The following is a 15563-nucleotide window of genomic DNA, read 5'->3' as shown; positions in this document are numbered from 1 at the left end:
GTTTTGTTTATTTTAACTTGCATAAAACACTGTCCTGCGCCTTATACACGTATATGTGCCTAATACACAGGACATTACGATACATGATTGTGGTTGATAACTTGGCATTAAATGGCACGTACATTACATATGGCTTATATTTAAATAAGTCTGTTAGCCCTCAAAACTCCTTGTTGTCCAGAGGTGCCACTGGGAGGGTTCAGGGATTGCGCTAAGCTAGAACCAACGTTATCGTCATTTTAAAAACATGTAATTTTTTTTGCCTTTTTATGCCTTTAATGTCAGGACAGTGAAGAATGACAGGAAGTGAGTGGGAGAGAGAGTCGGGGTGGGATCCGGAAAGGACCACGGGGCGGGAAACGAGCCCGGGTCGCCGGTGTACGGTGCAGATGCCCCAGCCAGTCACGCCACGGCCGGGGCCAAAACATGTAATTTTTTACCAAAGGTGACAAAAGGTGTCAAAGACATTTCGATAGTGAGGGAAAAACTCTCAAAATGATCAATTACCATCAAACCTGGAAGCAAACTGAAATGACCATGGGACGTTTGTATGGATGTCATTTCCTGACCAGGTATGGGTAGATTAACTAGATCAGCACCAACGCCATCTATCCATAGACCGTGATCCAACCATTGACCTGCATTATAGAGAGTAGTGTCAACATGACTTTGAGGAGGGATATCTCTCTCACTATGATAGTTCTCGCTGACTATACAGTAGTTGTAGTAAAAATGTCAATGGTATTTATTTCAGAATAAGTGTGTGTATGATTTGAATTAGTAAAAAAAAGTTTAATCTACATATTTGTGTTCTTTGCCAATCATTTCTTTAAAAATAATTATCACCTGGAGAGAAGAAATACTCTTTTCTGATTAGCTGGAGGGGTGGTTTTTAATTCTGAATAATGGGACACCTATGAAGTAGAATCACCGGTCCATAACAATGCTTATGAATGGTAACTATAACAACCAGAATAGGACGACGATTGAGCCTGGAGGCAGGCTTCGCAACAATGGAATCAAGTGTAAACAAGCTAACTGTCCATGCTATCGCTGTTATAGGGCCAATGAAAGCTGTACAACAAGCTGAACTAGTGGATTTCTTTTTAAACGGAACCGCGTGTTTCCTTTGCGTGCTAGAAAGACATGGCTTTACAGCAGGGTGATAAGTGGGATAACGGCGTTCAAGGTGTGTCCAGTTATACAGAATTATTGGACCCGGGCGGAGGCAACTTCCCTCCACTGCATGTCGGGGAGTTCTTTGCCCCTCACCCTCGTCCATTAATTGTGTATAACAGGACACATCGAAGGCTGTTATCCCTTACATAAATAAATACATATGTTGATGTTCTTTGATGTGTGTGTGTGTGTTTGCATATTGCATGCATTTTAATGATCTTTGTAGTGTCATTACAGCGGAATAATGCCTCTTGATTATGTTGTTTAATCCCTTTCTGTCATATTTTATCTTTTGTCATGTTATGTAGACTTGCTGATTGCACTCTTAAAGAGAACTCCTGTAGAATTGTGGCTACTGCTCTAAAGTCACCGAACTCCCTGATAGAGCTGGACCTGTGTCACAATGACCTGGCAGATTCTGGAGTTCAGATTCTCTCTAAGGGGCTGTCTAGTCCTTACTGCAAACTGCACACATTAAGGTTTGTGTAAGTCCATGCAAACTACAGATACAAAGACTCAGTTTATACTATATTGTCTATAAGTTTCTCTTTGGAATTTTAAATGTGCCCTAACATCAGACAGGTCAATATTTGTCATGCATTATATAACCTGAAATTTAATTTCTGTGTAAATATGAAATAATATTATTCCATTGCTTGGTTGAATTTCCTATTGTCCTAAATAATTTAGAACGCCCATTAAAGGTCCAGTATGTAGGAAATAATGGAAAATAAACTGTAACCATTCCAAAAATGATCACCATATGTTGTCAGAGAGTAAGGAAACACGATGAATTGAAGTAATGGCTTATTTGACAACATTACTCTAACCCGTAAAATCCCGTAAAACCCATGAAAAAAAATGAGTTACGGGGCGGAATCTCTTGGAATTTTCGTTTATGTTTTGAACGATTAATTCTAGAATAGCGTATTAATAATGGGCTAGCGCGTCCTCCTATTTGGGTTGCCAAATTAGCAAAGGCCAACTGTCAACAGCTGTCAGTTGTAGTCATGAACGCCTACGAGAGGCAGGCAAATTTCCAAAATTAAAACAAGAAACAAATTAAGTGGACATCGGAGGAGCTTCCTGAGATGGTGACGTCTTCGTCAAACGAAGAATATCAAATCTGACGCAGAGCTGGCCATATTACTCCACAACAGGTAGCCTAGGCTAAACTTCATCTGCATCGCTAACTTCAGCTAAATATGTTACGTTGGTTAGAGAGGTATGTTTTGTTTTACACTGTTTCCGTAATGTGTAGCTGGGTCATGGTTGGAGAAACGTTTAAGCAGCTGCAGGTCAACTAACGTTAGCTAAGTCTTCATTACATCTGGCAACCCAGAAGAGGCTCGCGTCTGGTAGTCTTGAGAACATTCACCAGTGTTTTGATTTTGGCCTACAGAACTTTCTGTAACAATCCTACAAATCGCACCTTTCACATATGTTATATGAAGTAGATCCAATTTGTTGGGCATATCACACTGGTATATTAATTCGCCGTACTCGTTGTGAAGTTTAAATTAACTGACAAGATGCATCCAAGCTGTAAAATACAGATGTTCAGAACATAGCAACATAAAGCATATGACGGAGGTGGCTTTTACCTAGTTGGATGGCAAAAGGCTAAGTAAAATAGCGATGTTTCAAAACTAAAGTTCATCAGAATCCTGGGATATGCCTGCTTGACAACGGGAGAGATATAGAACTAAAAAAACTGGCCTTTGGCCGTAGCATCCATTCATTTAGAACTAGTAATGGCAGTTTGTCCTGCAAGTTGAGAAATTAGTTGAAAGTCGTCGGGAAAAAGTAGCTCTACAAATAAGACAGTTCTTGTGATTGAAATGTTTAAATTATAACCGGAAATTAACACAACGCAAGTGGTAACAGTGGAATAAGTAGGATAATGGACTCCACGGTGGTCTGTTAACAGAAATGAATGCACTTATCAGGTTGTAATACTCGTCGGGCCGTATTACAACCTTGACGGTGCATTAATTTCTGTTAAAGGGACACCAGGCAAGCCTGATGCTTTTTCTCTATGAAACTCCCTGTTGCTCGGTCTGAAGCTCTTTTCCTTTTCTTTGCATCTTCCGTCAAGGGTTTTCACTGCTTCTTTGCCGGCTCTGCCATTATACACACGTTTGCAACAATCGCTAGCGTTTCGTTAGCCTGCCTCTGTGCTGTGGATGCAGGATGTAAACTAATCCTGCTTCGGTCGGCGGGTTCGATACACTGAACTTGCAAGCGGGATATTCTTCCTACAGGCAGTAGGAGCGGGCGAGAGAGTCTTCATTCGCCCTGTAATGAGTCATTTAACTGACTCACGAAGAAGAGTAATTAACAAAAAAACGTTGCCTGGTGTCCCTTTAACAGACCACCGTGTCTTCCATTATCCCAGGGGTTTCAAACTCAAATGAGCTGGGGGCCACTTCTGCCAACGTCATCTGATTGAAGGGCCTCGTCAGTGTTAAAGAATAATACAAAAAAGAATGGCTATTTCCTAAAATGCAATGTTTTTTTTTCAAATACTGTATTTTCAAATTCAAAATGCAAACTGAAAGTGCAAGCCTTTTTATTTATTTTTAGACACCTGTGCTATAAAATAATGAGAAAATAAATATAGGTATGTGTGTGTTTCACACCAAATAAAAATATTTTCCTCTCATAACTTATTTAAACCTGGCATATGAAAATTTCAAAAGGCCATGGCTTGAAAGTGGTCAGAGATAAAGTCCTACTGTAAATGTAAAAATCTTTGAGTATAAACAAAAGTTTATGAAGGGGGTACATTTACCCATCTAATTTGCCACTGGATGGTGAACACCTCAAATTATGCACCTTTCAGTAAATACTGGATGTTGAACTATTTGAGCAGGTTTACTTTCTTTTTGTCATATTACCCAAATAACAAATTAACAGGAAAACAGTAGGCCTAAGATGTAACAATAGTAAACTATTACTAGCCTGTTCCACAAACCGTAATTATACATAGTAGGTCTACAATAAACTAGCCTGGTCAAATCAGTTCCTATCACGGTTGACTTTGTAGTTCTTCAGAGCTGTCTGTACCACGTCCATTACAGACACTATCATCACGATTACCACTGCCACCTCGAGCTATTTTGGGCAAAGGGTCGAAATAAGCATGGCGTCGTACGCAAAGACGCACCTCCATTCACAGACGCACCTTGACCATCACTGTCAATAGACGATCGATCATAATATAATCTCCAAAAGGCAGATATTCTCCTCTAGAATCAGAATAGGTGAATAGCATACCCTACCCAAGACTTCATCACACGTGAACGTTTTTTCAACATTTGGTGTAGGCCTATTTCTGCTTCAATTTGTGGAAAACTATGGCCTGCATCGCTTCCTTGTCATTACAAACAAATGCACGTCTTCATGTTTCTCGCGTGTAGGCTAATACACTGTTTTTCCTGAAAACTGTGTGCAGCGATTTTGGGGCTTTAATCAAGCTCTGGATGTCTAGCAACTAGTGGACAAGAGTACAAATGAGATTTGTTACCGTACTTGGATCTATCGTCTATTTAAATCAGTGTCGTTGTTTGTCACAATTAAAAATACCCTCAAGGGCCGAATTACATTATTATTTTGAAATAGGCCGCGGGCCGGGAGTTTGAGACCCCTGCATTATCCCTTACATACTACTTGCCCACAGGTAACAATTATTAATATGTCTGCAAATCTAATGCACCATCAAGTAAAATTCACCTGTTAGATAGTGAGGGAACAACTGTGGTTTACACTTTCATCTTTCTTTGTGCATTTACATTTTGTCAATTTGATTAATAATAACCCTGCATAATACAGGTGCTGGTCATATAATTAGAATATCATCAAAAAGTTGATTTATGTCAGTAATTCCATTCAAAAAGTGAAACTTGTATTTTATATTCATTCGTTACACACAGACTGATATATTTCAAATGTTTATTTATTTTCATTTTGATGATTATAACTGACAATTAATGAAAATCCCAAACTCAGTATCTCAGAAAATTAGAATATTACTTAAGACAAAAAGAAACGTTTTTTAGAAATGTTGCCCAACTGAAAAGTATGAACATGAAAAGTATGAGCATGTACAACACTGAATTACTGCAGTAATGCGGCGTGGCATGGAGTTGATCAGGCTGTGGCACTGTTAGGTGTTATGAGAGCCCAGGTTGCTCTGATAGTGGCCTTCAGCTCTTCTGCATTGTTGGGTCTGGCGTATCGCATCTTCCTCTTCACAATACCCCATGGATTTTCTATGGGGTTAAGGTCAGGCGAGTTTGCTGGCCAATTAAGAACAGGGATACCATGGTCCTTAACCCATTCGCGCTGGATGCTGCATGACGCAACATTGACCCTCCCGCTGGATGCTGCATAGCGCAACATTGACCCTCCCGCTGGATGCTGCGTAGCGCAGCATGCTTTTTATTTCATGTTTCTAGGTGCTACAGAGGCTTAGATATTACATTTTGGTAGACGTTGACAATTTTTAGTATGTTTTCAGAAAACCCTCAGGAAATAAGGTTATTTAGTCTAGAATGCCATAGGATTCTATAGGCGTTTTTAGCAGGCATTTTAGGAGTAAATGGGTTAAACCAGGTACTGTGTGCAGGTGTCAAGTCTTATTGGAAAATGAAATCTGCATCTCCATAAAGGAGTTGCGTGTGTTGCAGTGCTGGAGAAGCATCCCGTTCACTTTACATAGGCTTACGTCATCCGTTGCCAAACTGAATAGTGGGTTCGTTGCGTCGCGTTGCTCCCATCGATCGTGTTGAGAAGTTCGACTTTTGCTGCACCAACGGACAGCACCAGCCAATCAAATTACAAACAACAGAAAGGCACCAGCCAATCAAATTATGGTTATACCTACCTTAACTCATTGAGTGCCAAAAACGTAATATTACTTTTTCCTTCCCATGCGTTGAGTGCCAAAAACGTAATATTATGTTTTTAGCTTTTTTTTTTAAATTACGAAACTAGACACTCTAATACACCTTATATGTGATTTTGGGAACTCTGTGATGAATAGAAATGAACTATATGACGATCGTGAAACTCATGAAAACGGACAATCTGGACATTTTATCTGGACATTTTATCATAACTCGGTTGCCGCTTTGGGTCGAATCAGTGACGCATGCACGTCAGGTCAAAACCAGGCCATTTTCGTGGGTCTATCACGAGGTGGCAGTCTCGCCAGGTCTCACTGATCACTTCCCGGAATGTTTACACGAGTAAGTAACAGGCAACACTTCATATTTCATGAAAGACGTTTATCTCCATTTCTAGAAAAAAACAGCGATTTTGATGAAAACTAGCCACTGTTTAGCTTGGGATTTCTCAGGAACGGAGGCGTGTAGAAATACACGGTTTGCACGCACTGAGAGCTTAAAGTCTCATCTTTTAATCGAGCTATTGTACGTGTTCATAGCTATAACACAGAATATGCTGTGGCTGTACACAAATCATCAGCAATGGTCTAGATTGCTGGCACTCCCGAAAAACAGCTTGGCATTCAATGAGTTAAGTCATTTGCATAGATACCGTCGGGAACACCCACCGGCATGCGTTGACGGAATGCAACTGTGTATGGAAGCTGTAAACTTCCTGGTAGATGGCTGCATTGACCCTGGACCTCAGAAAACACAGTGGACCAACACCAGCAGATGACATGGCACCCCAAACCATCACTGACTGTGGAAACTTTACACTGGACTTCAAGCAACTTGGATTCTGTGAACAGCCAGTCTCTTTAGCAATGATGTTTTGTGTCTTGCCCTCTTTGTGCAAGGTGTCAATGGTCGTCTTTTGGACAACTGTCAAGTCAGCAGTCTTCCCCATGATTGTGTAGCCTAAAGAACTAGACTGAAAGACCATTTAAAGGCCTATGCAGGTAGCCTAGAAATCTAGACACGCCCCTAGCGGCAGCAAATTACATTTGCTGCCAGGGCTAGTCTAGCAACTCTCTGTTGGCTTGTGAGCTCCAGATATCGAAACTCCTCCGGGCCAATGAAATCGTGTATAGAGTCGTTAGGTGGGCTTAACATAATGATTGATGGCAGAGTTGCAACGGTTTGGCTTGAATTCCCTGCTACTTGAAAACAAATAAGATGGATGTTGCTGTTGGCGAACAGTGGGACACGAGTTAAGCTTTTATTAAGTTGGCAAACGTTTGAACTAGCCAACTAGCTCCGCTGGTGGGAAACGCATGGGACTCATAGCGCTGCCGCTGTCCTATTGCGTGCAGAGGGAATTTGAAAGACAACTTATTATCCCGCCCCTCGGACTGAGCACTGCGAACGGTGAGTGTCCAGACCCTACATGTTAATGTGGGTCTGGCTCGCCAGGCTACTATGCAGGTGTTTTGAGTTAATTAGCTGTATTTTCTGAGATACTGAATTTGGGTTTTCATTAGTTGTCAGTTATAATCATCAAAATTAAAAGAAATAAACACTTCAAATATATCAGTCTGTGTGGAATGAATGTATACATTACAAGTTTCACTTTTTGAATTGAATTACTGAAATAAATCAACTTTTTCATGATATTGTAATTATATGGTTATGGTTATGGTTATGGATTTAGCAGACGCCTTTGTCCAAAGCGACACATAAATACAAAACAACATAATAATATTTAAAATTGAACAGGGAACAGATTAAAATGTAGGTCAAATATAGTAAGGAGAATAGTTGTAGTACACAATAATATCAATTCAATCAATAGCCTAATAAAAAAGCAATGTAGAAAAAGGGGAAAGGCAATAATAAAACAATAATGTCAATTCAATCAATAATATATGTAATATATATGACCAGCACCTGTATTTTGATTTCTGTCATAATTAAAATGTTTAAACGTTGTTGCAGATTTGTTGACTGTAAACTCTTAGAGAAGTCCTGTGGAATTTTGGCTGCTGTTCTACAATCAGAAAACTCCCTGATAGAGCTGGACCTTAGTCACAATGACCTGGGAGATTCTGGAGTTCAGCTTCTCTCTAAGGGACTGTGTAGTCCCCACTGCAAACTGCACACATTAAGGTTGGTGTAAGCAAGGCTGTGCGGTAACTTTTTTTTCATGTGACACTGGTGATACAGACAGACCTGCCAACTTTGAAGATTTTTTTTGAGTAGCACCTCGAGCCGAGAAAAAAAAATGCTCATGTCGGCCTTCATGCATGCAGCCAAAAACAGATATAGCCATACCCGCAAGACACGTTTTGGATAGTGACTCATCTTTAATGTTGAATATCTATCTAAATGGGATCGATCCAATCTGTTTCTAAAAGTGCTGAATCTTTTACAGTAGCTCTATAATGTTACCAATCTATTTTAGAGCCTAATAATGCTGACCTATGAAAAACACTTGTGTTGATAGGCACTGATGTGGGATTTTCTTTTATGTGGGCCCTATTCGATCATGCCTGGTATTATACCTCTTTTAAATCCATTATTATTAAAGATTTATTTGGTAAAGAAATACATCTGTCGCCCATGTTATGCCAACATTTGGGCAGCCATGGCCTACTGGTTAGCATTTCGGACTTGTAACTGGAGGGTTGCCGGTTCGAACCCCAACCAGTAGGCATGGCTGAAGTGCCCTTGAGCAAGGCACCTAACCCCTCACTGCTCCCCGAGCGCCGCTGTTGTTGCAGGCAGCTCACTGCGCCGGGATTAGTGTGTGCTTCACTTCACTGTGTGCTGAGTGTGTTTCACTAATTCACAAATTGGGATAAATGCAGAGACCCTCATTCCCTCACAGGATCAAAAGAGTTTATATACTTATACTTATACTTATACATATCTAATTCACCTGGATGTAGGCTACAGTCCGAGTCAGGCTGAGTGTCATGTCTACCTATGCATCTGGATTTGTGAAAAGGAAAAAAAAGAGTGTGATGTGGAAAGTAAAAAACAGTATAATGACATGACAGTATAATAACATCTCCCTCCATACATCCCCTATTGTGTCTTTCAGGCTCAGTAATTGTGGTATCACAGATGAAGGTTATGTTTGTCTGGCTCTCAGTCTAAACCTGTCCTGTGTGAAAGAACTGGATTTGAGCTACAATCATCCTGGAGCATCAGCACAGAAGCTGTTCTCTGCCATACTTGAGCATCCTCACCAAAAAGTTGAAACACTTCGGTATGTACTGTAACGAAGCAGAAATGCCAAATTTCAGTTTGTGTATATGCTGATTTACTTGTCTATGTATTTATTTATTTATTTGTGCGGTTGCAATCTCGTAGCCTCATGAGACCAGCCTGATCTCGCGAGCTTCAGGTTTTCACTCGCAGATCAGTCTTTCAACTTTCCGATAGAGAAAATTTGGAGCAGTTCACCAAACGAACGGCCAATCAGCGTTGGTTTTGAGGCGGGTTTAGGTGTGATGCAACGAACAACATGACTGCATCCACAGATGAGCATAGCTATCGCGCAAGTTTTATTCAAATTAGAAAGTATTCCTGGGTAGGCTGTGAAGCTATGAGTCTCAGCCAAGCAATGAACGACACAGACATCCTCCACAGCCGATTCCAGTTCATAATGGAGGAATATACTTTCTTCAGAAGTGTAGGGCCTACCGTGAAAACTTGATGGGAATTGTCGTTGATTAGGTTCATGTCACATACAAATGGTAAGTTAAAAAATGTTAACGTTAGTTACGTTACCTAACTTAATTGTATGTTTAACGAAGGCATTAGAAAAACACTTTGTTCATCTAATTGGTTGATTTGGCCCGTCGATAACCAACATAGGTGGTGATAGACAGATGGTTTATCCAATCAGCTAACCAGTATTTCCGCCCCTTCCCAAAAGTTCTCCAACGGAAAGTTCCCAGATGGACATGCAGAGCAAATGCAAAGTATCCATCTGGCGGAGTCAGGTTAGCATTCTCGTATGTGAGGATATATGAAATTACACTTGTTAGTCTAGATCCTATACATTCACCACACAGAACAGGACATTTGACTGAGATACTACAAAGAAAACCCTTAATTGTTTTTAAAACAAAAAAGACATGAAGAGGGGAAACCCAGGAGTGCAGTTACTGCTAAATTACAGGACTCCTCACTGCAAACTGCAGATATAAAGTTCCCTTTAGACTTTTTATATACAGCTAGATTTCTGTTGTATAAATTAAAGAGGAAACATTCAAATCAATAATGTGTCAGAAATTTAAATGCAGCATCAAGTGAAAAAAAACACCTGTTAGATAGTGAGGGAACAACAGTGGTTTAAACGTTTGTCATTCTTTGAGCATTTTACTACATTACTCTTTTAGAATTTGCCGTATCATCAGGCAGGTCAACATGACCTGCATTATTTAACATGAAAATGATTTATGTTGTGTAAATTAAAGAAGAAACATACAAATGAATAATGTGTCAAATTGCCATTTAAATGTAGCATCAAGTAAAAAAAACTCTAGCATTTTACTACATTTATTCAATTTCATTTCTAGAAAAATTGAGCAATATGGTGAATTCTGTTATAATTCTGTCAATTTTGTTGCAGGTTTGCTGATTGTAAACTCCCAGATACGTCCTGTGGAATTGTAGCTGCTGTTCTACAGTCACCAAACTCCCTGATAGAGCTGGACCTGAGTCACAATGATCTGGGGGATTATGGAGTTCAGCTTCTCTCTAAGGGACTTTCTGGTCCCCACTGCAAATTGCAGACTTTAAGGTTGGTGTAAGGCCATGCATTTCCTGATATTTTTGTATGTGTTTGTTTCCTTTATTGTTGTTAGTATAATTGCATAGTAACAATAAAATATGCAAGATGTTCAGCCCATCATAGCATTAAAGTGTAACAGAGTAAAAACAAGGGTCTATCTAGGGTCTATCTACGGTAGTTAACCCTTTAGGCGCCAGAGGTTTTTTTCCGAAACGATCAATTTTGACATCTTCATTTCAAAAGGCTTTATCTTAAAAGTGATAAGAGATAGAGACTTTCTGTAAATTAGAGAAATATTAAGGATGACCCAAAGTTTATGTAGAGATTAAATGTTTATATCTAATTTGCATATTATGACGTCATATGGTGGCGGCCATCTTGGATTATAGAATTTTCATGAAAAGTCGCATGTTTGAATGATAAAATGCACCACTTCTTTCCCCCCAAAATGCCCCTCACCTTCTGTATGCTATATTGCACAATACTGAATGCTCAGGTAAATAGTAAGTAGTGAACAAACTGTGTAAATCATTACTAATAAATGGCAGAAACAAACCAAATGCATGTAGCGGTAGACTGGCCTTTTGCTGTAGAGATTTTCCATTTACTACATACAGTAGGCACTCTGATTCCATGTATGGGGCACATATATATTATTCAGATGACACACAAACACAAGTAGACAAGACCTGTTTAGTTCAAAAGCTCATTTGCCACGGCAAGGCACAGATCAGAAGTGAGATGACGAGACAAGACAAGAGACAATGTTAGTATTTTTTTTCTTTTTGTTGTTTTTGTTGATGTTTTTTTGTTTTTTTTCTTAGCTGACAAAGACACGCACATCACAAGGACATGAACACACAAAAAGGAACACATAGTGTATGTCCTAAATGATCAGGTAAATAGATAGCAAATCAACAGTGTAAATCATTACTAATAAATGGCTGACAGTTTTTTTTATGTAGCAGGCCTTTTGCTGTAGAGATAATGACTCCCTATCCCTATCAATACAGGGCCGGCATTCCCATCATCTTGTGATAGCCTATGCATGACCTAATGTGTGTGTGTGTGTGTGGGAGAGGGAGAGGGAGAGAGTGTGTCACCACCTCCACCATGCGAGCAGCATGGCCAGATCTGCCTGGCGCACGCCGAGTGGAGAGAATTTGCGCAGCTCGGACTAGGCCTACTGTCATTCTCACTCCCCACACTGCCACTACGTTCCCGCCTAACTGTCCTATGAGCACTTCGACCTCGTCTAACATACCCAGTGGCATTAGACAAAGGCTCCACCATGTTACTATCACTGCGATTGTGGAGAGGCACACGTTCAGAAGACAGAAGCTAGCGCTAACGTTATGGACATTAGGCTACCTCCAGCCTCGTTCGCCACACCACTAACACCCTGCTAACTTCCCGATGAACACTCCGAACCCGTGAAACATTATTCCCACCAGTGACATTGGGCAAACGATTCAACGTTTGTGCTTGGTGTAAGCTAAACTATGGAGTAAACTCTCACTTTGTCCAGCTGCATCATTGCAAGGCAGGGACGCATCTGAAGTTTCACCAAACGAATCACCGTCATTTTCTGAAGGCAGATATTCCCCTTCAGAATCAGGGTCCGCGAATAGAAGCAGACATCCCAAGTCTCCCGGAAGTTCCGGGAGTCTCCCGCATATTGATAGCGGCTCCCTGACGCCCGCAAATTAGATCAAATCAAATGCGAGACTGCGTGTGCATCTGAGTGTAGCGCGCACACGACGGGAGAGAGAGAGAGGTGGTGCGTGTGTGTCTGAGCGCATCCAAGACAGAGAGCATCCTGATTGGCCTGTTTCACTAAATCAATCAATCAGTTTTCAGTGTAGGCGGGCTTTTATCTCTTTTCTCCCGAACTTAATTAATCAGTTCAGTGTATAGGAACAGGAGGGTCATGGCAGAGTCAGTGCCTCAAAAAAAGGTAAATATAAGACCCATTTCAAAGTGTAGGCTACCCTTGTCTCATAGAGTAAAGCATAATGATGGACCTAGTCTTGCACCCTGCACTGTTTGTAACAGTGACTTTAGCATTGTCCATAGCGGGTTAAATGATTGCAAAAGACATGTTGAGATGAGTTTAACAAGTGTCAATTCATGTGCATATTATTCAGGCCTATAGCCTACTAGATGGCTAGTTGCCAAGGCTACATGAAAAGACCAAACTACCAAAATCTACATATTTTATTTTCACAATTTATATCTATAGGCCTTCCTTATTTGTTGTCCTGACTAGACATTATTGAACATATTAATCTTTTTTTTTTTTTTGGGGGGGGGGGCTTTGTGATACCTCCCTGAAATGACTTTTTGGAGGTTGGGATGTCTGTAGAAGACCCAACACTTCCTTTCAGGTAAACTTTTTTGATGCCATTAGACGATAATCTAATGCAAATACTCGCTGACGTTGACAATATCGCTCTGACAAAGTGGCTCACACGCACACTACCTCCGGTATTGCACACACTGATTCAATGCGCTGTAGCTCAAAAGTTTTGTTTAAAGCGTGACCTTTTTCGGACTCGGGGATGACGTATGACATGTCTGCCATCTAGTGGAGTGGATGTCGAACGAAATATGACACCCTATTTGACTAAATCGGCCGTTTTATTCAGTACCGCATCTTGTAAACTCGACAGTGGCGCCTAGAGGGTTAACAACTTCAAACTTTCGATTGAGATCAAAAGTATGTTCACTGATGCTGTTTTGTGCAAGACTGTTTAAGTATAAGTATATATACTCTTTTGATCCCGTGAGGGAAATTTGGTCTCTGCATTTATCCCAATCCGTGAATTAGTGAAACACACTCAGCACACACACAATGAGGTGAAGCGCACACTAATCCCGGCACAGTGAGCTGCCTGCAACAACAGCAGCGCTCGGGGAGCAGTTAGGGGTTAGGTGCCTTGCTCAAGGGCACTTCAGCTGTGCCTAATGGTCAGGGTTAGAACCGGCAACACTCTGGTTACAAGTCCGAAGCGCGAACCAGTAGGACACGGCTGCCCCCTAAGCATCTAAACTGTTCTTCCTTTCCTTTCAGTATGTCTTAAGTTATTGGGTTAATCAATTATACAAGAATGAGTTATTTAGGAAAACTGAGGAAAGGACGTTTGAGCTAAGTTAACAGGTCAACGTTTCGGATAATGTTTATGCTAATGTTAGCGAACTTACTACCGTTATGCTAGTCGACCATCTAAATTAGCTAACCACAACAATGTTGTTAACTTTGTACTGATAACTCTCTTCAGTTAGCTTAAGTTGGGCGATATGTTGTAATGGATGAAATTTGTAAATTAATTTAATTTAGTTTTTTTTTATAATTTCTTTGATTTTTTGTTTTTAATGGCAGTGTACGGCCTCTATGAATGTTGATCAATGTGAATGGTAGTGTTTTTCACACAAGAAAGCATGTTGGTTCAAGAAGAGTAAACCAAAGTAAGTAGTCACTATTTCTGCTGAGCCTTGTTTTACTGTTAAGACTCCAAGAAAATTCTTGAATCTTATCGCCAGGCTTTGAAGTAGGGTTGCCACATTTGATTTGTGAAAATCACGTGATTATATATATACAGATTATAAATTATAAATCATAAATTAAAAAGTTAGAAATATTAAGAAATGCTGCTAATTGTATGCTATTGAACTTAGGCTACATGGTGCATTGTCACTAAGGTCGCTCAGTCTAAGCTTTCTCATAAAACCCTTTCACCAGCTCTTGTAAGGCTAATCCATAAACTCTAGCCATGTTTGTATGTGCCACATTGATAACACAATATTAACCCTTGTGTTATCCTCAAATCTTACTGACACTTTTTATCCTTGGGGTCAATTTGACCCCAGCTAAATAAACCCTCAGAAAATGATTATAATTCATATTGTTACCCAGTTTTTTGTGACAGGTACTTAACAAGAGTGTAATAACCACCATCAAAAGCCCTACAAAACAAACCCACCCCCCCACACCCCTTTATGAACCTTGGAACCCAGGCTGGCAATATTGCCCATCCAGTGTCAGCAGCCCAAAGGCTTGCTGTTGCTTCCCCTTTTGACTTATACAGTCCTGCCAAAATGACTTATATGTAATATGTACTTGTGTATGTAATAATGACAATAACAATATGTTCTCATACTATTCAAATAATAATATCCATAATGTGTCAAATTTTCATGTATCCTATGTTTCATACAGCTGGGGTCAAACTGACCCCAAGGAACATCAATGTACAAAATATTTGTACAGGACATTGAAAAGAAATGATTGTACAAATTTCATGCTAACTCTGTTGTACCCTTCAATTGAGGAAAAGTCATGAAACATGAAGCAAAAAAAAGTGAACCATATATTTTATGATGTTAAACGTTGCTTGGGGTCAAATTGACCCCAAGGATAACATGAGGACAATACTATGCATAATATTAAGTTGTTACAAGCAGTTATAAGTTTCATATATTAAAAGGGGATATCAACAATGACACCTGGAACTGGCCAGTCTATCTCTCCCTCTCTCTGGTGCGCACTCTAGATGCGTTTCCCAATTAATTAGAGTAAGTAATGTTCAAGTATGATGCTGCTGCATTATCATCCTTGCATGTAACACAAAGTTGGTGCATTTTAACATTGTAAACATTCTCGAAGAGAGCAATATTTTGCAATATTT

General features: G+C 40.0%; 1 protein-coding gene across 1 annotated transcript in view; it reads left to right on the top strand.

Moving 5' to 3' along the window:
• The window catches only part of LOC143116898 (uncharacterized), a 61893-nt gene that overhangs the window by 26753 nt on the left and 19577 nt on the right, over positions 1-15563 (top strand). Inside the window, exons 7-9 of the mRNA XM_076278265.1 lie at positions 1488-1658; positions 8067-8237; positions 10714-10884. Of these exons, the coding sequence (XP_076134380.1) occupies positions 1488-1658; positions 8067-8237; positions 10714-10884 (513 nt within the window). The remainder of the gene's footprint in view (positions 1-1487; positions 1659-8066; positions 8238-10713; positions 10885-15563) is intronic.

The sequence above is a fragment of the Alosa pseudoharengus genome, unplaced genomic scaffold (assembly GCF_046254945.1).
Source record: "Alosa pseudoharengus isolate Yale_2024_CS ecotype anadromous, Long Island Sound unplaced genomic scaffold, YU_APseudo_1.1 YU_APseudo_1.1_scf_1, whole genome shotgun sequence".
Classification (NCBI taxonomy): domain Eukaryota; kingdom Metazoa; phylum Chordata; class Actinopteri; order Clupeiformes; family Clupeidae; genus Alosa; species Alosa pseudoharengus.
The sequence above is the reverse complement of the archived record's forward strand: the minus strand, read 5'-3'. Positions and strand labels throughout refer to the sequence as shown.